The following is a 25,231-nucleotide window of genomic DNA, read 5'->3' on the forward strand; positions in this document are numbered from 1 at the left end:
ATTAGGGCATTTAAGAAGCTTTTATAAATTAGCCTTAGAAAAAGAAAAAAAACAGTACTGGTGTGCATCTTGAGACAAAACAATGGCACTGACGTGTTTTAAGATATGTCACTGCAAGTTGCTTTCAGATCAAACATGCATTTAGTCTGCGACTAGTTAAGCCTAGTCTGTGAAATCGGGAGTAAGTTGTGCAAAGTAATCCACACTAATGTTCACCAAAACAGGTCTCTGCACACACAGTAAGCATTGAGCAGTGGCACACTGCAGGTGTGATACTCTAAGCTAATGTCCTTGCTTTCTTATGTCTGCATTCATCTTCCGTCTCAGATTCCCTCCCTTCCTCTGTGCTGGGATCGTGGTGCTCCGGAGTGAGCAGAAATCTATTTCTGTCCCTGTGTATATTCCTCTCCGGCTGCTGCCATTGCCAGCAGCGTGTTGTCACGGTGATGGACATCAGCCCTCAGCCAATCAACACACACGTGTCAATGCCAAGAAACATGATCATTTTCCACTTACTTCCAATTGCTCATGTGAGAGAGGATTGTAGCAGTGCCTAACAGAAAGAAGTCAGTGTAAAATAGGACTCTTGGCAGTCACACACTGAGGATGGGAACCTGACCTGAGGGAGCTGAATGGGTTTGAATGAGGAGACCTGGCCAGGTGAGAGAGTTAGATACGATCTGAACATGATAATGTGAAGGCTTTTTTATCCTGGCACATGGTTGGGATGCATGACGTATTGGACTTTGGCTGCTGTTGATGCTCTGGAGATCCAGTAAGAGAGATGTTGTGTTTATAAATATTCTTTGAGTGATTAATGTGTAAAACAACTGTTAAATACAGTAAATATTGGCATAGTTTTGGTCACCCGAGGTGGCGTTGGTCAACAGAGCTTGTATGGGCATGTTTGGACATGCATTCATTTCATCTAGACATGTTATAATGGTTTTGATCATGAGTCATATGATTCTAGTCCTGCACACTTCAATGGAAGCCTGTTCATTGCCTCTTCATTCACTGTGAAATAGCACTTAGCATGTGTTGCCATGGTGATCAGAGAACACTGTTCTCAGAATAACACTGAGAAACCCAAGGCATTTATTTCAAAATCTAAAGCTTGTGACCTTCTCTAGTCTGAGAAATACTGGGAAGATGCACTGTGAGGACTGAAGACATACAGTTGTGGTTTACAGAAATAGATCACCCAAAAATTTAAATCCTGACATTTTCTCCATACCTCTAAAGCAAACAAACACTTTATTCAATAAATAAAGTAAAGCGGCAGCCCCTCACGGACTACTGCCGCACACACATAAACACAACGTAAAAAAATCCAGGCCTGGTCCTCTTTCGTCCTTCACTGTCGTCGCTCCTCCTTTTATGCTAATAAAGATGAATAAATACTGTTACAAATTAAATTGTCAACATTATGTTCAGTTTAGCTTTAGTTTCATTTTCACATACTTTTAGTTTGTTTCTCTTCAGTTACCTGTTTCCTTTGTTGTAGTTTCCCGCCATTAATCAGTTTTCGTGACTTTCATTTAACGAGCACACCTGTCTGTATTCAGTTCATTTTCTCTGTGTATTTAAGTTCCTCTTTAGTTCACATTTATTGTCCTGCATTGTTCATGTGTTTGTGCTTGCACGCTGTCTCGCATCTGTAGATTACCTGAGCTTACTTTATTTAAATAAAAACACTTATATTTAAATATTCTTAGTCATCATTGGACTGAAACGTGACAGAATACCAAACCAGAACAGAAAATGGATTTTGCAGTCTACTAGCGTGAAGATTAATTTGATTAAACTGGAAACAGAAAGCTGCCTCTACACATGAGGGATGTAATGAAGCCTTTTGAGCTATGAGAAAACCAGATTCTCCTTGAAAAAGAAAGAAGAAAAATTTGCCAACCTTTCATAGATTACTTTATTGACATTAATTCTTCTGGTGATTGTTAAATTGATCCCTTAATACAAGTAAACAATTAAGTTAAGAAGAGGAATAAATGAATGCTTGAAGTATCTATTATTTCTGTGTATTTAAGTTCCTCTTTAGTTCACATTTATTGTCCTGTATTGTTCATGTGTTTGTGCTTGAATGCTGTCTCGCATCTGTGGATTACCTGAGCTGACTTTATTTAAATAAAAACAAGAAGATTTTATCTTCTTCATCATCATTGGACTGAAACGTGACAGAAATGCTCATTTTGGTTAATGCATTAAAGGCAGGGGTGGGGGTCTTGAGCCACTGCCCCTTTAATAGTGAAAGCGAAAGTGCCCTTTTTGCATGTATTGCGGTGCCCCGCGGAACGCAATTTCGCCCCTGCCCCCGGAGAGGTCTGTGCACGCCACTGCCAACGTGTGTTCACACAACAACGCCTGCTCTCGCGTCAACTCAACACGCATGGGTTGTGGTTCTCTCGTAAACCCGTTGGAGATTAATAGTTTGTAAATTATGCTTTTTTTGGGGTGCAAACAAAGCATTGGTGTCACTTCATAAAACTGAGGTTAAACCACTGAAGTCACATGGATTACTTAAATGTCTTTACTACCTTTCTGGGGCTTGAAAGTGGTAGTTGCGTAGACTGTCAACGGAGGAACAGAAAGCTCTCAGATTTCACTGAAAAGATCTTCATTTGTGTTTCAAAGATGAATGAAAGTCTTACGGGTGAGTAATTAATGACATAATTTTCATTTTTGGGTGAACTAACCCTTTAAGTTAACTAATGTTTACTAATGGTTTTATCGTTGCCAGCTATTGTGTGGCTTCAGATGTGGATTGCTTTAAAGGAGTTTCCCCTGTTTTGGAGCTTTGTTTCTATGAAAAAGAACTGTGTGAATGTAACTTTTTGTGTTCCATAGAAAATATAACAGAGTACAGGTTTGGAACAAAATGGAAACAAATAAATAAGGATACAATTTTCATTTTGGGCTAAACTATTCTTTTAAAGATCTATTTCTAGAGTACCGCAGTGTACTGTTACTGGATTAAAACCATTCAAAAAAATGTGCTTTATATCAAACCAAGCACATTTTAGGTTACCTGGTGAACGATGTATGGATTCTGCAGATTCTCATCTGTCCCGTGTGCTGTGAGGGGGTTTAGTGAGCATGTGATGTCACAGGTGCACGGGGGTTACTTGAGGATGCCTGTTAGCCTATTGAATATCCACTTATGTGAGACAAAGAACGTGAAGTGCAGCAGAAATAGCAGTTTTTGTTGCCATGGGAACATTCCTCATTTCTGCACAACACATGCGTGGTGAGTGACATTTACAGTATAATTTCCAGATCAAGGCCATTTGCATATGGCACACTTTTAGTGCAACCATCAAACCTTTGTGCACACACTTGATGAAAATTATGATTTATCAGTTAACGATTAATATTAAAATATTAGATCTTTAAATATGTAAACATGGCATGCAGAGTAAGACATTTTAATAAATGTACTGTACATGTATGTTTCTGGGAGAACGCATTGTAAAGCTTGTTATATGTTATTTATATGTGCTTATATATGTACGCTACTGTTCAAAAGTTTGAGGTCAGTAAGATTTATCTTTAATAAATACTTTCATTCAGCAAGGTTGCATTAACGTACATTGATCAAAAGTGACTTTTATTGTGACAAAATATTGCTCTTTTCAACACTGAAGACTGGAGTAATGATGCTGAAAACTGAACTTTGCATCACAGGAATATATATATATATATATATATATATATATAGATATATAGAGAGAGAGAGACAGAGAGAGAGAAGGCACTGCAGCTTTCTATATTCTGCATTAAGTATATGTGGAACTGCCCTGAAATGGCTGATCCTCCACAAGCATTGAAGGTCAAGTCTCTCGTCTCTCTATAAATATGATGGTCTGTCCCAGCGGGTCCTCCTGCTCGGCTTTTCCACACGAGTCTGCTGACCAGCGGAAATCTGCACATTTGCATGTGATTTGATAGTGTGCAAACGCTCCTCCTCCAATGGCTGGTCGTGTCACAATGATGAATTACTGCATACTGTGAAAATAAATAAACTGTTGTTCAGGACTGCTTCTGTACTATTAATGCTTCACATAAACTGGACGTAAACACAGCTTTCCTGACTTAGCAAAAAAGCATTATTCAAGAATAGAGTAGTAGTTGTCCATTCAAAACTTGTTGCACTATTGCGTGAGTGTTATGCTGTTTATAAAGTGCTTTTTAGCATGTAGTGTATATTGTGGGTGGTTGCTTGCTTGCCTAAATCTGGTACTTTAGCTCGGTTCCCTTCTTCAATGCAAGTTGTTGTTGTTTTTTGTTCACAAATGACAATTATACACTGCAATGTCTGATTTTATTACTCAGTATTTTGTCTTGTTTTCCAGTACAAATATCTAAACATTCTTATATCAAGAATCTTAAGAAGCAAAATAACATACGATATTAAGTTACATTTTCTGAAAAAACATCAAAATGAAGTGAGTTTAAGTTTAAAACAAGAAAAATTCTGCCAGTGTGGTCAGAAAAATCATTAAAAAACTTAATTTAAAGGGAAAACAAGTTTATTTCCCTCACATGGGAAGATAGGCTACTTGTTCTTTTTTTAAGCTCAATATTGATAATTTTGATAAATAAAACAAGACTATCTTTTGTCACATTTTTGAAAACGATACCGTTATCATCTTCACAAAAAAAAGGTGAATTTGTGAAAACAGTTCATGCATATTACGTGTTCAGTCTATATGCGTGTAGTTTTTCTTTACAAAGTGACATCGCCAACAACTGACCATTTAGTCGTTTTCGTGGATCCGTGTGTGAACAGGGATCATTTTGACAATGTTGTTGTCTTTACAAGACAACTTTTCTGTTTCTAGTACATTGTTGGGAACTATACGGTTATCCGGACCACACGTGTGTCTTTTAGTCCCGTATAGTCCGTATAGTCATCCCTGATTGGTCTTAACCCCAGTGACGGGTAGGTTTAGGGGCGGGGTTAGGGGTAGGCCATCGTATGATTGGTCTTAACCCCAGTGACGGGTAGGTTTAGGGGCGGGGTTAGGGGTAGGCCATCATATGATTGGTCTTAACCCCAGTGACGGGTAGGTTTAGGGGCGGGGTTAGGGGTAGGCCATCGATTGGTCTTAACCCCAGTGACGGGTAGGTTTAGGGGCGGGGTTAGGGGTAGGCCATTGTGTGGTCCGGATAACCGTATAGTACCCATTGTTGTCGTATAAACTTATGGGTAAAATTTTTCAGTGTAAGTCATTTATCAAGACTCTTGAGAAATCATTCATGTCCGGAAAACACATGAGTGAAAATTAGTTGCTTGCCAAAATGCAATAGTAAGGGTTTGATCATATCACTAGCTCTGAGTAAAAGCAATAGTAGTGATGCTTGCTTTTGTAATACTGGCAGGCTACAATGTTACTTAATAGACTGAGACTACAACTCACTGACGGTATCTGTAGTGTATCATGTTATCCTGACCCCCTCCGCTCCTCTAATGCAGTGCAGTTGTCTTCCCCCGCTGTAACTTAAGATGATGGTCACGGCAGGTCAAGTATTTTTAGCTGTGTAAATTGTATTGTGTTGAAAGGTCAAGGTTAAACGCCAATTGAGAGGTAGTGAGGATTTACTACCCTGAACAAGGGCTTACTTTCAGTTACTTGTTTACTTAAAATTGTATTAAAATGTCATATAAAAACTATCCACATTTGCTTCCACGACTTGATTTCTTTTGTAAGACACTTTGGATAAAAAGCGGTGTTGAAAAAGTTAGGTGGTTGAAAGGAAATTCATGATGTCATGGTGACTGAGAGGAATTCATGATGTCAGCATAAAAGGAATGTTCAGAGCTGGAGCAATTTGGAATGTAACAGTTGGGTTCCGAAAGTAAAAGTCCCATTCATATTGATTTTTAATGATAACCCTAGTGAAAAATAAATATACTAAAATGTATTTGAAATGCATTTATTTTATGCTAAGTATACTACAAATACATTTACATATATTATATAAATATCCTGCAATTTTACTTTTGGTATACTAAATTAGTATACTTAAAATCTGCTAAATTGGGTCAACTAATTTTGTACTTAATTCACTTTAGTTATCACTGTGAATGTCAATCTCCAGCGCTCTGAAATTACTTAAATATTTATGTATGTATGTGCGTGGGTAAATGTGTTACATAATAAACCTAAAATACATTGTTTAAATCAAACGTTTTTAAGTTTTCAGTTTTTAATTATTTTAAGAATACTTTAAATGAATTGAAAAACGGAACCAAGGCACCTGAAAAAGTGAATGGACAGTTGCACTATTCCATTTTGATGAAACATTATGAATGCAAATGTGGTTTCGAAATAATGTGCATCAACAAATAAAGTAAAATAAAACCAGGAGCATCTTAAAAGAGCAAATGGCAGTTCATTTTTCGTTTTGACTTTAAGACAGTGCTGCTGATCATTTATCACACTCATGAGCAGCTAATGATAGCTGGCTTTACAACTATCAGGACTTTCAGTTCCAGTTGTACATGTGTTCGGAATAGCATACTATCATACTACTCTTAGAATCTCTGCCATAGTTACTGTATATTGCAGAAATAGTAAGAGTATGCAATTCTATACACAGCTTGAATCTTTTATTTCAGTGCAATTTAGGTTTTGTTTTATTCAAAATCTTTCTGCTTTCAGTCCCTTTTCACAAGCAGTATCAGCAGCATGGCCATTCACTTCTCCTTTGCGCTGATGCAAAAGTGGCTCGAATGTGGGCCGTTGCATAACCCTTCACAGGGTCCCTTTTCTATTTTTGTTCCTGGATACGCGTCTCAGTGAGGTATTTTCTGTGGTGACTCGCTTACATCTGTAGGTCTTCTAATGTACTCTTATTGAGCAAGACATGGATGACTGTTGAGACTTATTCCTGGCACATTTGTCTTTTTTTGAAGGTGATGTACAGCAATACGGGAAGCAGGAATTATGAGAACATCTGCATTTGACTGGAGACATTGGACAAGGCTGAATTTGGACTCCAGGTTTGTAGGTTGATGGCAATCAGTGTGTTATATGTCTTACTGGGACTCAAAAGCAGGTGACTCGTCAAAGTCGGTCCTTGACTGCTCTGCTTTTTTGAAGTACGATAAGCTCTTCTATGTGCCTGTTATAGTTTTAAGATGCAACACAGCTGTATTTCATGAGATGCCAGGCATTCCGCTGGGTAGTGATGCCATGGGGGGGCTGATATGACGTAATGGCATTCTCTGGAGTCTGGTTATATTTTCCCGCCTCTGGCTTTGATATGTTCCTCTGGTTGTTGTTGTTGTAGTGTGGATGCATTAATGCAGATGCATGTGTGATCATCTAAAGGATGATCGAAGGTCAAACTTAGATACTTCTAGTATTATGGTCACTATTACAGATGAGTTTCGATGTTTTTCTGAAAGGATAAATTCACATCGTGTTACTTTGACAGATTTAATGCGATCATTGCCCCAAGTCTTAGTACTGAATTCTGTGGCACCACTGACACTTATCAGCCCAGTTTTTAAAGGTGCATTTAGCCTCTGACAGGTTTATCCACCATATTCCTCCTTCATTGTGTTGAGGACAATGCATGATTGAGATTGACCTTGAAAAAAGCACATCTGATCGCTGTGTTTTGTCATTCCTACATCCACACTCTTCTCTGCTCGCTATCATCAGACAGACAGGCTGTTTAGATACTAACTCGACCCGTGGGAAATATTTGACTTCATTGTGGACCATGTCAAAGTTCGGTTTTAGGTTTTATAGCCTGGCAGAGCTTGATATTTCTTCTCTAATGGCTTTAGAGTTTGAATGTCCTAATTAAGAGGTTTGAACCAGATAACCTTATGCAACCTCATTATACACACTCTGATGTATGCAGATGGTAATTATATTTGCACGTCTTCTCAAATTGTGTAGGCAAGAGGTGGTATAAGTTGCAATATTATTGTTTTATATCCTGTTCATATTGTGGCACTACCTGTTGACTTATTTGAGCAGTAAAATTGTAACTTTAATATAATGGAATTTGGTCAGACATTTGTCTTGCGTTGCAAAATAGAAGTAGATACATTCACTAGTCTTTAGACTCTCTTGACATTCTACAGGGTACTTGACATGTATATATTTTTGGTTAATGAGGTACACAGTCATTAAACCAGGCCGTAACCACCATACACAGTATATTGATGTAGACACATTCTTCCAAATATTCAGAATAGTGTATCAATAGGGGTTTTTCAGTGCTAGATCTTTTACATTTGTTCCCCTGAATCTTGAGCATTTGGATACATCCTTACATCAAAAATGTGCAAAAGCTTTTGTAAATGTCTTTACTGTAAATGTCTTTACTGTGAAGTGTCAATCTAATGCATTTTTGCTGAATAAAAGTATGCATTTCTTTCAAAAACATTTACTGACCCCAAACTTTTTAACGGCAATGTATATAATTGAGTTATTGTTATTCATTCATATTTCAGGATTAGCCAGATTTCTTTTTAGATTTCTTTGAATAGCAACAACAACATTCCAAATAGAGATTATACGTCCTTATTATCCTTGCACAGCCGTGTACTTGTTGTACTTGTAGTTTTGGTCAATTCTCTAATGGAGGAATTCCTGACCTTACAGTTTGAGACGACCTTCACATCAATCACAAACCCCAGAAAGACACAGAGATGGTGCTGGCACACTGCCTTCAGAAACACTCTACTCAGGGCATGGTGAGTTTATGGGCCATTTTGGCTTGAAGATGGCTTTTGTACTCGTTTCATGAATAAGTAACATTTCATTATACAACTCAAATTATACTTCACTTCATACTTACAGTAATTGAAATGTTTTTAATTTGTTTGCTGATAACATGTTGTTTACTGTTTGCAGACAATTTGGATGTGGTGCCCAGGCGTAAATGTATATAGAGATGGAGACCATTTTTAAACAACTTGACTGAACTATGCTCTTGAACATATGGAAAGGATTATTTCATCATTTTTGAAAATGATGCTGGTGGACTGACTGCTGTACAATCATAGGGAGCTGTTTAAAGCATTGAAGGATTAAACTTCCAAGTTAAGTGAGAAACTTTAATCGAAGCAAGAAGATGTTCGTTGTCACAAAACCAAGGGCAATGTAGCAACTGTAGTTAGCAAATCCTTATAATGGAGGCTACTAAAACCTCAGGTGAAGCGGAACGTTCCAAACAGATTATCAGTTTCAAAGATGAAGAAAAACACTTGCCATCCGAGATGACCCAAAGAGGCCAATCCTCTGGCTCAGAGGACAAAATAAGACTTGTGGAGCAACCCCAGACCCCAGCTGTAAATCCATCTCCTGGTATGGAGTCACAGGTCATTGCTTCAGGAAATATTCTTACCTCAAAATCTAGAGAACAGTGTCACATCCAGCTCAGGAGGAAGAACGTTCCTCTCCCAAACAAACGATATCTTCAGTCGGAATATGAGCTGCTGTCAGAGGGCCTTCACAAAAAGGAGCAGAAGTCTGTTAAGACTGGGAAGTATGTATGCCAGTATTGTGGGAGAGCATGTGCCAAACCCAGCGTACTAAAGAAGCACATCCGTTCTCATACTGGCGAACGACCGTATCCGTGCATTCCTTGCGGTTTCTCATTTAAAACTAAGAGCAACCTCTACAAACACAGAAAATCTCACACCCATGCAGTGAAAGCAGGATTGGTTTCATTTTCAGAACAAGACAGCAAGCATATGGATGAGGAGTTGACTGTGGCAGAGGGCGAGATGCGTTTTGATGCTGAGCAAAGCAGTGACACCGATGAAGAAGTTGTGGAGGACTTGTCCTTGGATACAACAAGCCATATCAAAGACACAGAGGGTTTTGTGCAAGAAAAAGGAGGGAAACAGGCAAAAAGGGAAACCATGTGCTCTGCTCAGACTTCAGTCAAAAAGGAAACAGGGTCATCAGGAAAAGTATCTTTATGGCAGTTCCGGGAAATGTCGGCACCTGCAGCTATTGCTCAGGTGGACCAAATGATTGAATTCTCCTCCATCAAGCAAAGACTGGCACTTCGGCTTTCGGAGAAGAAAAGTCAAGACTCTGATCAGTCTCTTTCCCTGCCCAGTTCATACAGTAAAGGCAGCACTGATTCAGGATACTTCTCACGTTCTGAGAGTGCAGAGCAACAGTTCAACCAGTCAAGCGCGAATGCCAAATCGTATCAAGAAATTATGTTTGGGAAATGTTATAGACCAACGACCAGGCCAAAACAATCAATCACTGTACAAACTTGCATGACAGACGTAAATGAAGCCACATCTAGCTTCATGATAACATTGAACAAAGGCATGATCCCTGGTGACACAGACTCCTCCATTCACAGAAGCAAAAAAGACCTAGTTCGATCAATAAAAATTGATTCAGAGTCCTTCCAAGAGGAAGATTACCAAGAATGTCAAAACCCTAGCTCTGACTTTCTGGAAACTGCATCAGAGAGTAGTGTATTCTTGCGCAGTAATTCTCTTCCAACATCATCTAATTCGAATCTAAATGCACCAGAAGGGCTAAGAAGCAGTAATTCATTTGATGAAAGATTGACAGGTGCTGATGTCACCTACAGGGGTGCAATGGGTATGAGAAGACTAATGCGGCAAGCTGCGTTTGAGCACTCTGCTAACGAAGGACATGCAGAATCAGACTGCTACGCTCATCTGGCTTGTAGCCTAAAATCAGACTTGAAAATACACAGCATAGATGATTCCAAAATGGGTACAGAAAACTGTCAAGAAGCTGATCTGTGTTCCATATCTCCAAGTTATTTATCTGAAAATTCTACAAGGAAACGAAGAAAAGACAAAAATGTCATGGAGGAAGAAGACTTTCATATCCAAGTCAAGCCTTCTGGACACTCAGAGGAACCTGAAACAAAGCAAACTACTTTAGACACTGCCTTTTCTGACACTGAGAGAAGGGCTGGCAGTAATGTTATATCTGTCATTCAGCACACAAATTCATTAAACAAACTAAACTCGTCAGAAAAGTCAAGTGACGCTAGATCACATCCCTTAGACAAAATTGGCACTTACAAATTCATGGAAAAGGAGCATAGCATGGAGGGTCACAGAACAGACGGAGTAGACTGGCAATGGGGAAGCAGCGGTTTTCTACACCAGAAACTCCACATGCCTAAACAGCCTCCCTCTCAGCCCAGTATCCAAGTTCCAGAGATTAGAGTAACGGTGGAGCCTGACAGACCAGAAAAAGTTCAGGATGTAGGGGTCAAGCAGAAGGAAAAACACACTGAAGAGTTCCAGTGGCCACAGAGGAGTGAAACCCTGTCACAGTTTCCAATGGAAAAACTACCACCCAAAAAGAAACGCTTGAGATTAGCAGAGTTGGAATGTTCTTCTGGAGAATCTAGTTTTGAATCTGCTTGCACAAGTCTCTCCAGAAGCCCGAGTCAAGATAGCAATTTATCTCACAGCTCAAGTTTTTCCCAGTCCCTTGACAGAGAGGAGACCCTTAACCTTGTGTGCCAGGCCAACCCAGATGAGTTTAATAAGCCTTTGGAATTCTTATCTGTGCCAGGTAGTTCACAAAGTCATCACAGAGAGATGAGACGTTCTGCTTCAGAGCAGGCACCCTATAAATTACCCTCAGAGGTTCCAGAATTTCGAAGCAAGTCTTTTGATTATGGCAGTCTTTCTCCTTCATCTACATCTAGGCAGGAGGAGGTTAAAGAGCGTAGAAGGGCCTTCTTGGTTAGGCAGGCATCACTAAGTGGTGAACCCGAGATGCAAGGTGGTACAGTCTCAGATGAAATGAGCAAGAGAACAACCTCACCAAGCAAACCATTTATACCTGAGGAATCCATTGAGAAAATGAAGTACTCTTTGATTTCCGGTAGTCCATTTCCACAACACAAACAATATAGCCCAGTAAATTCATCTCAATATGCTAAACCAAATGTTTGCAATGTTCAAGACATGGATAGCATAATGCTTCTAATCAAGAAAGAACCTGAAGAGTCCAATGCATCTGAATCTTATATTAACTTAAGAAAACCCCAGGAAGATTGTTCTCAGAGTTTAGGCAATGTTTTGTCAACGATAGCAGTGCTTTCACACGCTCACCAAGCATTAGCAAGTCAAAGCACATCCAGCTTGTTAGTTCCTGTCAGAATTCAGATGCAAGTACCATCTTATGGAAACATAACGTACACTAGCATATCTCAAATTCTGGATTCTCAAACAAACAATCCTATATCGTGCATAGAACACAAAACTTCCTCCTGTCAAAATCTTGCCATTGTCCTGCCACAAAATATCCTAGGTTGTGATCTATCTCCAGTGTCAGGGCACCCAAGGCGACTACTGCAAAGCTCACAGGCATCACCAGCAAAGCTTAATACAGGCATACCTCTATCATTAACCTCCAAAACCATCTCTACTACAGAGGCCCCCAGTGGTGGAGCAAACAAGCGCATGCTCTCACCTGCAAGTAGCATTGAACTCTTTATTGAAGCGAAACAGCAAAAACGAGTCAAAGATGAGAACATTTATGGCCAGATTGTTGAAGAGCTAAGTGCTGTCGAGTTAGGAAATCTTGAAGGTGAAAAAGAAAGTCCCAAGAAAGGTTTCAAATCAGGAAGCACCCCAGAATTGTGTGAGCCCACTGAGGTAGTAGATATGGATGAGGCCAGCCAAGACTTTTACAGCAATCCAAAGTTACAGTCTTCTGCCATAATTCCTCAAGACGCTGCTATGATGGAGCGTAAACCAACACCTGAACACACGATGGCTAGTTATCATTCTGGAATAGGTGCAATGCCCTCTGCAATCACTGGTGCTTTACTTTTCTCCAAGTTTCCAGGTCTTCACACTACTACTTGTGTGAGCTGGTGCTATCTCAACTCCACTAAGCCAAATAGCACCCAAACAGTTGCACATTTCTCTGAGTATGCCTCATGGTTTGTGAGATGCCATAACCCTAACCCACCCGATCTTAGCACTGGGATGGTTCTTGCTCTTCTCCGATCCAAACAGGGGAGGCAGAATACTATTTATTCAATTGCTACCATGCATCAGCCTGGAGTACTTGTGACCTCCACCCCTTGGAGACCGAAGCAAGAACAAGTATGTTGCCTGTTGTTGGTTTTTGCTGATTTGCCACTTGCTACTTTGCTATATTTACTTTTACGATGATCCGATATTTGTTTAGCCATCTGTTCCAAAGAGTCTTCTGTGGTATTGCAGGTAACTCCGGACTACATAGAGGAAGATACAAAACAGGACGTGAGGATAAGAGACATAAGCCAGAGGTGCAAATCTTTACGAGAGGATGTTGCATCTACCATACGGCAAATAGAACCAGTCCGTGTGAAGATTTTTGAAGGAGGGTATGGATATGTACTTTGATTATGCTAATGTTGATGCGTGACTGTAGAAATGCCCCCTAATAAAAGTGTTCTCTTTTTTTTCTTTTTTTTTCTTTTTAACAGGTACAAATCCAATGAGGAATATGTGTATGTGAGGGGTCGTGGTCGGGGAAAGTATATATGTGAAGAGTGTGGCATTCGTTGTAAGAAGCCAAGCATGCTCAAGAAACACATTCGAACACACACAGATGTGAGACCCTATATGTGCAAGTGCTGCAACTTTGCTTTTAAAACTAAAGGTTGGTTTTACCATGTTCTTATTCAAGGATGACTGCAAAAGTTTGGGATTGAAAAATAACCCCTGTCTTTTTTTCAGGGAATCTCACCAAGCATATGAAGTCAAAAGCTCACATGAAAAAATGCCTTGAACTAGGAGTTTCACCCACAGCCATGGACAATACAGAGGATGCAGGTAGGAACTTTACTTCAGTAATGCTGGGCAGTAGTATCACTAATAGCAAAGCTTTTAGTTTAGCTGCATTTGTTAGTAGCAAGGTGTTAGCATCACTATAAATGTGGAACATTTCCATATATATATATATATTTTTAAATAAGTAGTTGATTCTCATTGACAATACTATAGCTTTACTGTAGAAAACTACTTTTTCATGCATTTGTAAATGATAGCTTACAGCCTAGCTTAGTACATTTTTCTGTAGTATAGTTGCTAGCTTTCAGTAGCAAATCTCCAAATCTGTTTTCTTATAAGGGCCTTAATTCTAACATGATACTAATTATGAATTATACTAATTATATTTAAAAAAAATTAATGAAAAATGTAATTGTTTTGCTCTTGCTGCTTGTGTAGATGACACCCAGAAGTCCTCTGGCATAATGCCATTGGAAACAACCATTAAACATCAGTTCTCAGATGTGGAAGACTCTGATGGTGTCGATGACGATGAACCAGACGATGATGAAGATGATGAATGTGATGGTGATTCTACACCAAAAACGCTGTCCAGAAGCACAAGTCCTCAGTCCTATGCAGTCAACAAGCCATGTCTGTCTGGTTGTGTCCCTAAACATTTTGACCCAAGCCGCAATCTACTGAAGGAACAGCTTGAAGTTTCCTCTCAGAGTATTGAGGATGATCTGACCTTTGAGCAGTCAAGCAGCTCCTTTGAGTCTTGCCCACCTCAGCTGCTGTCACCTTGTTGGGATTCACCACGCCAGAGGTACATATCCCCAAGAGGAGATCTCTCGCCACAACGTCACCTGTTGTCATGCCGTGATTCGTCTCCTTTAAGGGCCATTTCTCCAAGGAGAGATCTGAGCATCAGAGGGGACTTTTCACCCATCCGGCAGCTGTCACCTGTAAGACCTACAGGTTCGGACCCATCGGGGCAGCGAGCACAGTCTCCACTGGGTCGACATAAAGGGGTGCTCAGGGCCGTGTCTCCACGGAGAGGGTCTTATCAGCATAGGACCCTCATGGATCCGGGAAGGAGTGTGAGATTTCAAGCTCCTCCCCTTAGACCAATCATCGGAATGCACTCAGACGTGGGAATGGTATGCTTTTACATTTACGCATTTGGCAGACACTTTTATCCAAAGTGACTTGTATTGCATTCAAGGTACACATTTTTAATAGTTCTTGCTTTCCCTGGGAATTGAACCCATGATCTTGGCATTGCTAATGCCATGCTCTACTGATGGAAAGATGGCCTTTTTATACAATTTGGAGATAAACGTGTACCTTATAATTAGTTTAACTGTTAACTAATCATTTTTATTTGTATCAGAAATATTCTAAATTTTGGTTTATAGGTCTAAAAACCATTGAGTACACCTATTAACTGTTTTTGTAATGTAGCATTTTTACAGTTTTCAGCCTTAAAGCCACAGTTCACCCAAAACATTTTAATTCAGTAATTGTTTACTGACCCTCATGTTGTTCCTAACTCTTATGCAGTTATGTTTTTCTCTGAAACATATGTGGGAAACAAATAGCCTTTTTTGGTCCTTTTTGACAGCTTGAGCTGTCTTTGTGTAGACTGAAAGATGCATGAAGATCCTTCAAAATAATGGCAGAATTTTTGGTTGAAATATTGCTATAAGGCAGTGCAACTAAATGACAGTATGACAGTATGAAATACTTTAAAACAAATGTTCATACCAAAACTACACCAAGTCTGATGCCTGTATTTCATTTTCTGAAAATAGCTTACAGACATGAATGAACTGGTCAGCACCATGAACAACATTCTCCTCTCTTCTTTTTCAGAATCAAGGGGATACTCCTCAGAATCTGTATGTTCCTGTTGGCCTATGCAGCAGCAGGGATCTGTCCACAACCCTGCTGCCAGACATCTTCAGCCATTTGCCTTTGCACTCTCAAGGACAGGTGCCAACACCTGTTCCAATGATCCCTATTGGGGGGATAAGAATGCCCTCCACTTCAATATCTGGTGCTGCTGGGGAGAGAAATACGCTCCCATCAATTCCACAGGGGAAAATATTAGAAACGGCTAGTTCTGGCCGGACCTCAGCCCCTGTCCTAGATCCTGGAGTGGCCTACAGTGGAGAAATAGCAACCTCTTCCACTGGCCTTCATAGCAAAGAGGATAAAAAGGAGGAGAGCGTCTACATCTGTGCAAAAGCTATTGCATCCCTCAGAATCACATCTGAAGATGCCGTCGATAAACCACCTAAAAGCTGACTTTGTAAGCATTGTATAATCGCATTCAAAAGTAAAACTAAATCCAAGCTCAGACCAGAAACATATACTTTATGCAAGTATTCAAACATAGTAAATGGTTGTGTTGAACATACCTTACGTGCGTTCTTGTGTTGCACTGGTGGTTCTTCTGTACTCAAGGGGCGATAGAGTTACCTTTAAGTGTCTGTGCCATTAAACTGGATGTGTTATTATTCAGGTAGCTGCTGTAAACAAGCCAAGTTTAACAGACATTAACTAACTTGCTCAGCTAAATTCTCAATAGTTGACCTGAATGACTCAATGACTCATAGTGCCACCATGCAGCATTATACATTGCAGTCTGACACATTTCAGAGGGTAAAAATGCACACAAATCATTTTGTGTAACTTGTGTGTAGAGTGTGTTTTTGGCCTTGGAGTCTGACCAAGATTATTTGGAGTTTTGGTAACGTGGGCAGAATCAAATAATATGCACAACATCTCGCATTTTCATTCATTTCAATGCACATGCCATATTCTCTATACCTGCCATACCAATTTTAACTATAAATGTGTATAAGCTTCGAATTTACAACAATACATGCAAAAAGAAATATTAGATCAGTATTTCATGAAAACTATTTAAATTGCAGATCTGCATCTCACAGGACAATTTAAACAATTCCTACAGGAAGTGCATCAAGTCCCAAGTATAATACAAAGCACTGATCGCAATTCTAACTGACATCGTCTCCATTGACTTATGCTTGTGCCTTTTAAGAAGATGTTTGGATATCCCTCAAAGAGAGAAAGTCATTCGATGTACCCTATTTATGCACTTAACAATAGTGGTGGTCATAAAGGTTAACTAAAATGAGATATCGTGGTTGCTTTTTGAGATTGCACTTACAGTATTACGTACAGTATGTTAAAGTTTGCATATTGCATTAAGCTGTGCTATGCCATTGCCTTGTATGCTGTTGTATATTTTTGCTGGCACCTTTATAACTTAACTGCATTATGAGCGTTCAAGATTATGAACCTAAAAGTGTTGATGATAAATTCTTTAAAAAGCCCTTTTGTTTAAACCTTCTCCACCGTATAGTATTTTTCTAAATGTATCATACCTCGTTTCCTTTAAACTTTAGATTTTTCTGCACTTAAGCAAAGAAATGTCATTACAAGGCATTTTTAATATAGATCTGCATATTATTATATAAAAAGTGGTAAGTATTGTGCATTAAGATGACTATTTGAAGCACTTTCTAGGTAGCTGATAGACTGAATGCCGTGTCATCAATATTGGAGCTCTTTTAAATCATTTTAGATGATTTTTTTTTTTTTCATTGAAATAATCTTGACACAACATTCCAGTCACTGTTAAGTCAATTATATGTGCACATACAGTACATGCATACATATTTACATGTTTATATACACACGTACATATTTACAAACACAAACACACACACATAATCGCTATCATGTACTGTAATTACTTTTGAAGCGTGTCTTGTGTAGAAGTAAACAAAAATGAAATGGTATATTTGAAGGGATAGTTGCTTTTTTCAGGTTTTTCTTGTCATCAGATGAATGGGTTTGTCTGGTGAACTTGTCTGACTGTTTGAATGTATGAATTTTTAACCTAAGTCATTTTAAATGTCTTTAAAGAAGGTATAAGTGCTATCTCATATTAAACATATTGATATCATATGAAGTAGCAGTCAGTTTATGGTATTTATATTAATAGTCTGAGTATTTAAAAATGCTGAGATGATAAATTTAAACTGAGTTTATACTGAAGGAACTTTCATGTCATGTTTACAGTATTACATATTTAAGATTTTGATGTATCTAGTTTCAGTTTATGGCATTTTAGAAGTTACAACTGTTATTTATCTTTTGACTGGTACATGGTCTTCGTTTATAGAAGTTTATGAATGTTTCTTTTGTTTTGCCCATAAAGGCAGCTGATTTCTTCTTATTTAAATGTTTGTTTTTGTTTTACTCTGATTACAAGATGTCCTTTAGAAAAAAAAAAGAAAAAAAAAGAAAATTAAAGTTCTATCATAAAAAATTGTTGACGATGTTCTTACCTCAAAATGCAATATTCGTATTAATTATAATAAACAAATTAGATGAATAAGGAAATGAAATTTCATCTTTAATTTAAGTTTCAGAATAAGTTTTTGCTTCTTTACCATATAAAGTACTTTAGCACATTACCATATGCTTCTTTTTGCATTATTTTGTTTGGTAACTCTTTACAATAAGGTCTCATTTGTTAACATTCACCAAAATGAACAATGAGCAATACATTTATTACAGTAATAATTCCCCTTTGTACAAATACAGTACAACTTTTGGTTTTAACAATGTTTAAATCAACAATAACTTAGAATAATAAATGCTGTATAAGTATTGTTCATTATTAGCTTAAGTAAACTAATGATAATTATTGTTAACTTTTTTTTTCTCATTACAAATTATATATTAATTTCAGTAAAAAATTTTTTTGGGAATTTTCTAATGAATTTAAGACTCCATATGTGGTCATGAGTGATTAATGAGATTTAATGTTTGCAATGACACATACATCTACAATAATACATAATACAATGAAGTTTAATGACAAAAGTATTAAAAGAAATAACAGTCCGCATTACGCAGTGATTATGTTAGAGAATACGTAAAATGAGTAGATTATTATAGTGCAAAATATTTACAAACAGTTATTTCTGCGTCTCACAGTGTTTTATTGACAGTGAGGTAGAGAATAATGTAAACACCTGGATGGATGCCATGCAATCATGCAGTTTGATGATGTGAAAATTATCTAAATTTGCATTCTTTTGTCTGTTATTTTCAAGTTTACGATTGTCATTGATTTGTTAAGTAGCCCAACCTTCTGCAGAGGATTTCAAAAATCTCAGCCATACACAGAATCAGGGTGATAATGGTGAAAATGTACATTGCGCTGAGGAAGATGGTCTTTTCAAAGTGCTCTGGTACCATACATTTGGTGAAGTTTAATGTCTTCTCTAGTGAACTGGCGTCACAGAAGTACAGCGAATGAACCAGGAATCCAAAGAGACGACTCTGGAGCCAGAATGCTGCCATCTCCAGGACGATTCGTAACAGTACAGAAATGATGTAGAACACTGTGTATGTTGATCGTTCCAGAATATCCTCTTGATCTATGTTTTTATATGCGGCATACAGATGAAACACGGCCCCTGGAACAAGAACCGTCACTAGCTGCAGGGCCCAAAACACCTGAAAAAAAAAAAAAAAAAAAAAAAGCATAACTTAATTGCACTGTAAAATAAAATTCCCATTGTTTGCAAAAAAATCCTGGCAGGTGTGGTTGTCAGAATAATTCTGTAAAAAAGTAAACATATTTACCAAACAACCTGGACATTTCACAGTATAAAACTTACTGTTAACCTATTAACAGTTTTTTTTTCTGTAGTGTTTTTACAATATTTTACAGTTAAAATTACGTTTTTTTTTTGTTTTTTTTTACAGCATGATGATGCATAGATTGGGGCTAGTTGTCACATTTTCTCCAATTAATATTTCTATTTTTTAAGCTTATATTTTTGACCGCAAAGAATAAATAAATAAGTAAATAATAAATACAAATTATTTGATAAATAGACAAATCAAAAGAACAGCATTTATTTGAAATATATATATTTTTTGTAAAATTATAAATGTATTTACTATCACTTTTCATTGATTTAATGCATCCTTGCTAAGTAAAATTATTAATTTCTTTCTTTGTTTCTTTTATTTATTTATTTTTTAATTTTACGTAGCCCCAAATTGAAATGGTAGTGTATCACATTTACACAAAAATATTAAGCAAACACCACTGGTTTCACAATTAATTCACCTTTCTCATCACAGACACTATTAATTATTACAGAATTTTGACTGGAAGTGTACAAAATAAATAAATAAAATGCCCCAATAACGGGGCATGTTGTCACAGTATCAATCGCTTTTTAGCATTTAGTTTAAAATAAAATAAAACAATAAAAATGATATGCAGAGCAAACATAGCAACATAGCAACAATCATTGCAATGCAGAGCAAAAGTAATGAAAAACAAAAATACTGTTGTCCTGAGAACACTGTTCAACCTTTTTATAACTGGACTTTTGATAAATAATTGAGATACATTCCATCTTCAGACTTTCATTTTTATCTTAAAAATGACCTTTAAACTTTACCTGGGGTGTTACAGGTCTGAACTGATTGTAACAGAAGAGGTTGAGCTCCCTTCTTTCGGGGTCACAGCTGAAGTGAAGGGCCTCATTCCCATACACCGCAAATCCCAGAACACCCAGGAAGAACATGCGGATGGAGCCAAAAAACAGGGTGTGGAATTGACCAATCACAGTTGGAGGCCGGAGCTACAAAATGAAAACAGTATAGGTGCGTTTACATGGAGCAGTATATTCTGATTACAATCGGTTTTATGGAAAATTTTACGCATGTGCAATGACGTAGAAATGAAGCAATGACGCACAAAACAAGCTGAAGCTGTTGTTGATGCAGCACATTTGAGCTTCCTCAAGAACCAATGAAGTTCATTCTTGTGTTACGCAGGACGTTTGAGCTTCCACAAGAACCAATGAGGTTCATTCTCGTGTTACGCAGCACGTTTTAGCATCTGTAAGAACCAATGAAGTTCATTCTTGTGTTATGCAGCATGTTTGAGATTCTGCAAGAACCAATGAGGTTCTTTCTCATGTTACACAGCATGTTTAAGCTTCCTCAAGAACCAATGAGGTTCTTTCTCATGTTACACAGCATGTTTATGCTTCCTCAAGAACCAATGAGGTTAATTTTCCTGTTACGCAGCACATTTGAGCTTCAGCAAGAACCAATGAGGTTCATTCTGGTGTTACACAGCACGTTTGGGCTTCAGAAAATGTAAAAATGTTGCCTTCAGAAGAAGCATTCCACGGTAGGAATGTTTAGGAATGTTTAGCCAATGTTAGCTTTACTTCCTGTCTCCTTCATCTGATGGATTTTTGAAGGCAACATAGATGTGTCCTACACTGCCTTTGACTTCCCACAATCATGTGCGCTTTCCATTCGGAGACAGTTAAGCTAGAAAAAGAAAGATGGCGTCTAAAAGTTGCGGTTGTTGGTCAGTTTGCCATCCTCAAAAAATGACTTCTGTAGTAAATAAATATTTGTTTAGTTCTCACCGAAGCTCGCTCATTAAACTGTTTCATAGCTTTGTGCGCTGACTAGCTGCCTGAGTTTTTGGATCCAGCCTTCTTGTGCGTTAACCAGGTTCGGTTGAAATGTTTATGTTTGCTGATCAATGTTTATATATGAATAAAAGCCTAAATTCCTTCAGTTCATCATATTAAGCGATCAAGTCTCTTCAGAAATTTTGGACTAAACCAGCTCAATTCATATGGATTAGTTTTACGATCTCTTTATGAACTTTTTCAAAGTGGTTGTTGTGTAGCTGTCAATGAAGGGACAAAGCTCTCAGATTTCATTAAAAATACCTTCATTTGTGTTTCGAAGATGAACGAAAGTCTTACAGGTTTGGAACGACATGAGGTTGAGTAATTAATGACAGAATTTTCATTTTTGAACTATTGCTTCTAAAGCATACGTATATCCCTTTTGTGACATATAAACACTCTATATTTAGTGTTCCGGTAAATACTATGTTCGGATTCATCAAACAAGTGTCCATATAAACATGGCTGTACTGAATTACAAGACAAAGTAACTCTGAAAGTAAAGAAGACCTCAAACAAATATGTATGAAAATTGAGACAAACAAAACTGCTGAAATCAAATGTTTCCTCAAAATTCACACACACAAACACACACACACAAAATCTGTTAGCAAGGCTGTCACTAATTTATTAAAATAAATTAAAAGCACCCATTAAAACGGAATATAATCAATGCAGAGAACTTAAATTGATTTCGCAACAAAATGCACATAAAAACATCACCAGCACACATTAGTTCTGTCTTACTTACGCATCCCTCGTAGAAGTTCTTGATGTAGTTTAAGGACATGATAATGTCTTTTTTCTTTAAGTTCAAATATTCTGTAATGCTTTGCCCTCATTTCAGACCTGTTGCCTTCTGCTGAGCTCCAGCTCAAACGCTGCTGTTCCTGTTGACCTGTGCAGCTCCGGTCAATGCATTTCCCCTTTCATCTCTACCTTCATCGATTTACCCATGAGGTACAAAAAGACAACAAAAAGGCAAAAACAAAAGAACTGAACATGTGCTCCTCACATAATCCCCATTCATCTACGTCAGCAGAAAAAAACAGGCCTTTTGAGGCATAATGGGGGAACAGCTGACAAAAAGTGTAAGACAAAGTAAATAAAGAAACCAAGACATGGCAATAAAACAAATGCAACTGATGTTTTCAAAACAATGTAAATGTTTTTATTATATCAATTATGCTATTTTGGATGTTGTATGCATGTAAATCCATATACCGTAATCTTTGCATTTTCAAGATCAGTGGAAACACTGTCACTAAAATGAACAAAGCAAAAAAATGAATATAATTTGAATTTGATTATATTTTGTATAAGCTTACCAGACTGAGCCCAAGTGGAGAGTTTGTCCTCCTCATTTATTCAGGCATAAAGCAAGACTCATGGGAAATACTTCTCTTGAATGCCTTTCCCAGCGCTGTCACATATCAAAGTTTATCAAGTCACTAATGAAAAGATTGTCAAAACCAGCTGTCAACACTTACCCATTTGGCTTCTATAGGCGATCTGGGCAATCCCACCCTGAAAACATGGCACTTTAGACTCACACACTGAGATGAATAAAGGCTTTGGCAAAATATCTGAGCTGCTCAGAGTAAAGCAGTAGTCTGAATAATGAAAGGTGGGATTGAAGTTATATTTTAACCTTGGATGCACACTTTTCAAATTATTTTTGGAAAATATCTTAAATGCATAACATACATTGTTTTTAAAATGTATGTAAAAAAAAAAAAAAACCTTTTTTTTAAAGGTTTGCATTGTTACATTATTTTCTTCATAATTAAGCACAGTACTAATCTTTTTTAAATTATAAATAAATCAGCATAAATTGAAGGCATACCAAAAATACAAGCATGCTGCACAAATACTTTTTATACAATTTAAATATTATATTTTCCCCCCACATTAAAGTCATGAGAATTTGTTTTGTGTTTGAACAAACGAAAAATGTAGAGAAAATATAATTAGTCGTTAATCGGAAAACTAATCTCACACTGGAAGGGAAAAAAAGTCCTAAGATAAGTTTTTTTGTAATGAAATAGGACCTGGACATGTTTTTGATGTTTCATGAGATTCACAATTTCATATGATTGAAGTGCCCCTATTACAAATTTTTGAATATTACCTTTCATGTAGTGTGTAAAATAGTTGTTTGTGAATGTAAAATGTCTGCAAAGTGCCAAAGATCAAAGTGCATAAAAATAAAGTTATTGCTCCCTAAAAGAAAGAATCAATTTTGAACTGCCGAAACGAGTTGTCAGCCATTCAAGTCTCACTTCCTGTTACAAACCTACGTAACAATGTAATACATTTGCATAATGCCAGCCTATTGTCTTCAACGGCATCCGCAAACAAAGTCTACTTTGACCCTCAAACAAAAGAGTTTGGTTCGTGTTGTCAACATGTAAAGAAGACACTGTTTTCACTTCTTAAGGATAAGGACTCGATAGGCTGGAATTGATATGGAAAAAAATGCCATCGATACCCTTTCATATTTTCGTACAGACTGGGCCATCTGACCAATCAGAGCAGAGGAGGCTCTCGAAAGGAGGGATTTAGAAAGACTGAATCTTTGAATGAACCATTTTCAGACTCTTTGAGAAATGTGATGTGCAATGTATATTATGAGAATTTTTTATTTTATTTTTTACATTGGATGCTTGTAAACCTATTGTAGTGGGAGAAACAAAACACAATTAGGAACCTTTAACACACTTTAATATTTTTAAAATTTAAATCTGTCATGATTCTGCCATCTAGTCTTTGATTTTCCCTGGTCCTGAGGCAGGATCATGACAGACCCATGTTTTATGTGCACACACATGGTCTTTTGCTGGGCCATGTGCTTGTGTTGTCTTGTCATCTAGCCCCGCCCTCCATGTTATCCTTGTTTAGTCATTATTGTTTCCCCATTATCACCTGTTGCCCTCATCATTTGTTCCCTTTTTAATCCCCCTGTGTTTGCTGTCCTGTGTCGGTTCATTGTGATTCCTATCTGAGTGCTAATCATACCTGTGAGTACCTTGTGGAAAGTATTGTCATTGTGAGAGTATTTATTAGAAGTATTGTTTGTTTATTGTCTAGTCATAGTTTAGTCTTGTCAGCCTAAGATTCCTTGTCCTGTCCATGTTTTGCCCCCTCGTGGGTTTTGTTTTCCCGTTTTTGTACCAATAAACCTTGTGTTCATTGTACACTGTCTGCATTTGGGTTCATCTCCGTGCATCCTCATAACAAAATCAGCATAAATTAAGCAAAAAAAAAAAAATACAACAATGCTTAATAATAATAATAATTATTTTTAAAATAATATTATAATGGGGATTTCCCCCCACATCCAAGTCATGATTTTTTTTTTTTTCATGACAGTAATGAAAAATGGTGTCATAATATTTTTAATTGTCATTAATCTCACACTGAAACAACAATAAAAACAGTCCTAAAATTGGCTTCTTTTTTGGGTTGGGTGAAATATTATCTGGTCATGTTCTTGAGATTTCATAAGATTAACAATTTTTTAATGTAAATCAGCATAAATTGAAGGCGCTACCACGAATACAGCCATTCTGGAAATATTATAATGCTTTTTTCCACATCCAAGTCATGACTTTTTTTTGCATGACAGTAATAAAAATGGTTAGAAAATGTGCTAATTCTCATTAAACTAATCTCAAAATGCAAAAAGCAACAACAAAAGCAGACATATATAGGCTTAAAATAGACCTGGACTTTATGAAATTTCCTGAGATTCACAATTTCAAATGATAATTTAATAACATTTTAAAATGCTCTGATTTGTACTGAAACTTTTCCGGCTTCGTCCTGCATATCTACAGATTTCACAACAATCAAACAGTGTTTAACAAAAAGTCACAGATATTCTTTACTT

At 37.4% G+C, this 25,231-nt stretch overlaps 2 protein-coding genes across 4 annotated transcripts; one reads left to right on the forward strand and one right to left on the reverse strand.

The window, feature by feature from the left end:
- Positions 1-16,198, forward strand: hivep2b (HIVEP zinc finger 2b). 3 transcript variants are annotated; one of them, XM_082142996.1, is made up of 9 exons: positions 1-660; positions 6,935-7,021; positions 8,643-8,734; positions 8,895-13,120; positions 13,241-13,383; positions 13,486-13,661; positions 13,739-13,834; positions 14,231-14,934; positions 15,650-16,198. In XM_082142996.1, the coding sequence occupies exons 4-9, from the start codon at positions 9,173-9,175 to the stop codon at positions 16,082-16,084; spliced, it is 5,502 nt and encodes a 1,833-aa protein (XP_081999122.1). In that variant the 5' UTR covers positions 1-660; positions 6,935-7,021; positions 8,643-8,734; positions 8,895-9,172; the 3' UTR covers positions 16,085-16,198. The 3 variants fall into 3 exon arrangements, with proteins under 3 accessions (XP_081999122.1, XP_081999121.1, XP_081999120.1); XM_082142995.1 differs by lacking the exon at positions 1-660 and adding an exon at positions 6,102-6,851; XM_082142994.1 differs by lacking the exon at positions 1-660 and having other exon boundaries at positions 6,102-8,734.
- Positions 15,557-23,835, reverse strand: LOC309479116 (gap junction epsilon-1 protein). The gene is made up of 4 exons (XM_082143001.1): positions 22,091-23,835; positions 20,302-20,484; positions 16,198-19,339; positions 15,557-15,836 (listed from the first exon to the last, which is right to left on the reverse strand). Exons 1-3 carry the CDS (start codon positions 22,127-22,129, stop codon positions 18,944-18,946), a joined length of 618 nt encoding a protein of 205 aa, XP_081999127.1. The 5' UTR covers positions 22,130-23,835; the 3' UTR covers positions 15,557-15,836; positions 16,198-18,943.
- Between the last annotated feature and the right edge of the window lie 1,396 nt (positions 23,836-25,231).

Source organism: Leuciscus leuciscus (genome assembly GCF_965113295.1).
Source record: "Leuciscus leuciscus genome assembly, chromosome: 17".
In the NCBI taxonomy this organism is placed as follows: domain Eukaryota; kingdom Metazoa; phylum Chordata; class Actinopteri; order Cypriniformes; family Leuciscidae; genus Leuciscus; species Leuciscus leuciscus.

Excerpts from the sequence above, each read along its gene's own strand:
- LOC309479116 (XM_082143001.1), bottom strand. The coding sequence starts at position 22,129 with ATGTCCTTAAACTACATCAAGAACTTCTACGAGGGATGC. Across the intron at positions 20,485-22,090 it reads AGAACTTCTACGAGGGATGC|CTCCGGCCTCCAACTGTGAT; the intron begins GTAAGTAAGACA and ends TTCATTTTGTAG. Across the intron at positions 19,340-20,301 it reads TCAGACCTGTAACACCCCAG|GTGTTTTGGGCCCTGCAGCT; the intron begins GTAAAGTTTAAA and ends TTTTTTTTTCAG.
- hivep2b (XM_082142996.1), top strand. The coding sequence starts at position 9,173 with ATGGAGGCTACTAAAACCTCAGGTGAAGCGGAACGTTCCAAACAGATT. Across the intron at positions 13,121-13,240 it reads GGAGACCGAAGCAAGAACAA|GTAACTCCGGACTACATAGA; the intron begins GTATGTTGCCTG and ends GTGGTATTGCAG. Across the intron at positions 13,835-14,230 it reads GGACAATACAGAGGATGCAG|ATGACACCCAGAAGTCCTCT; the intron begins GTAGGAACTTTA and ends CTGCTTGTGTAG.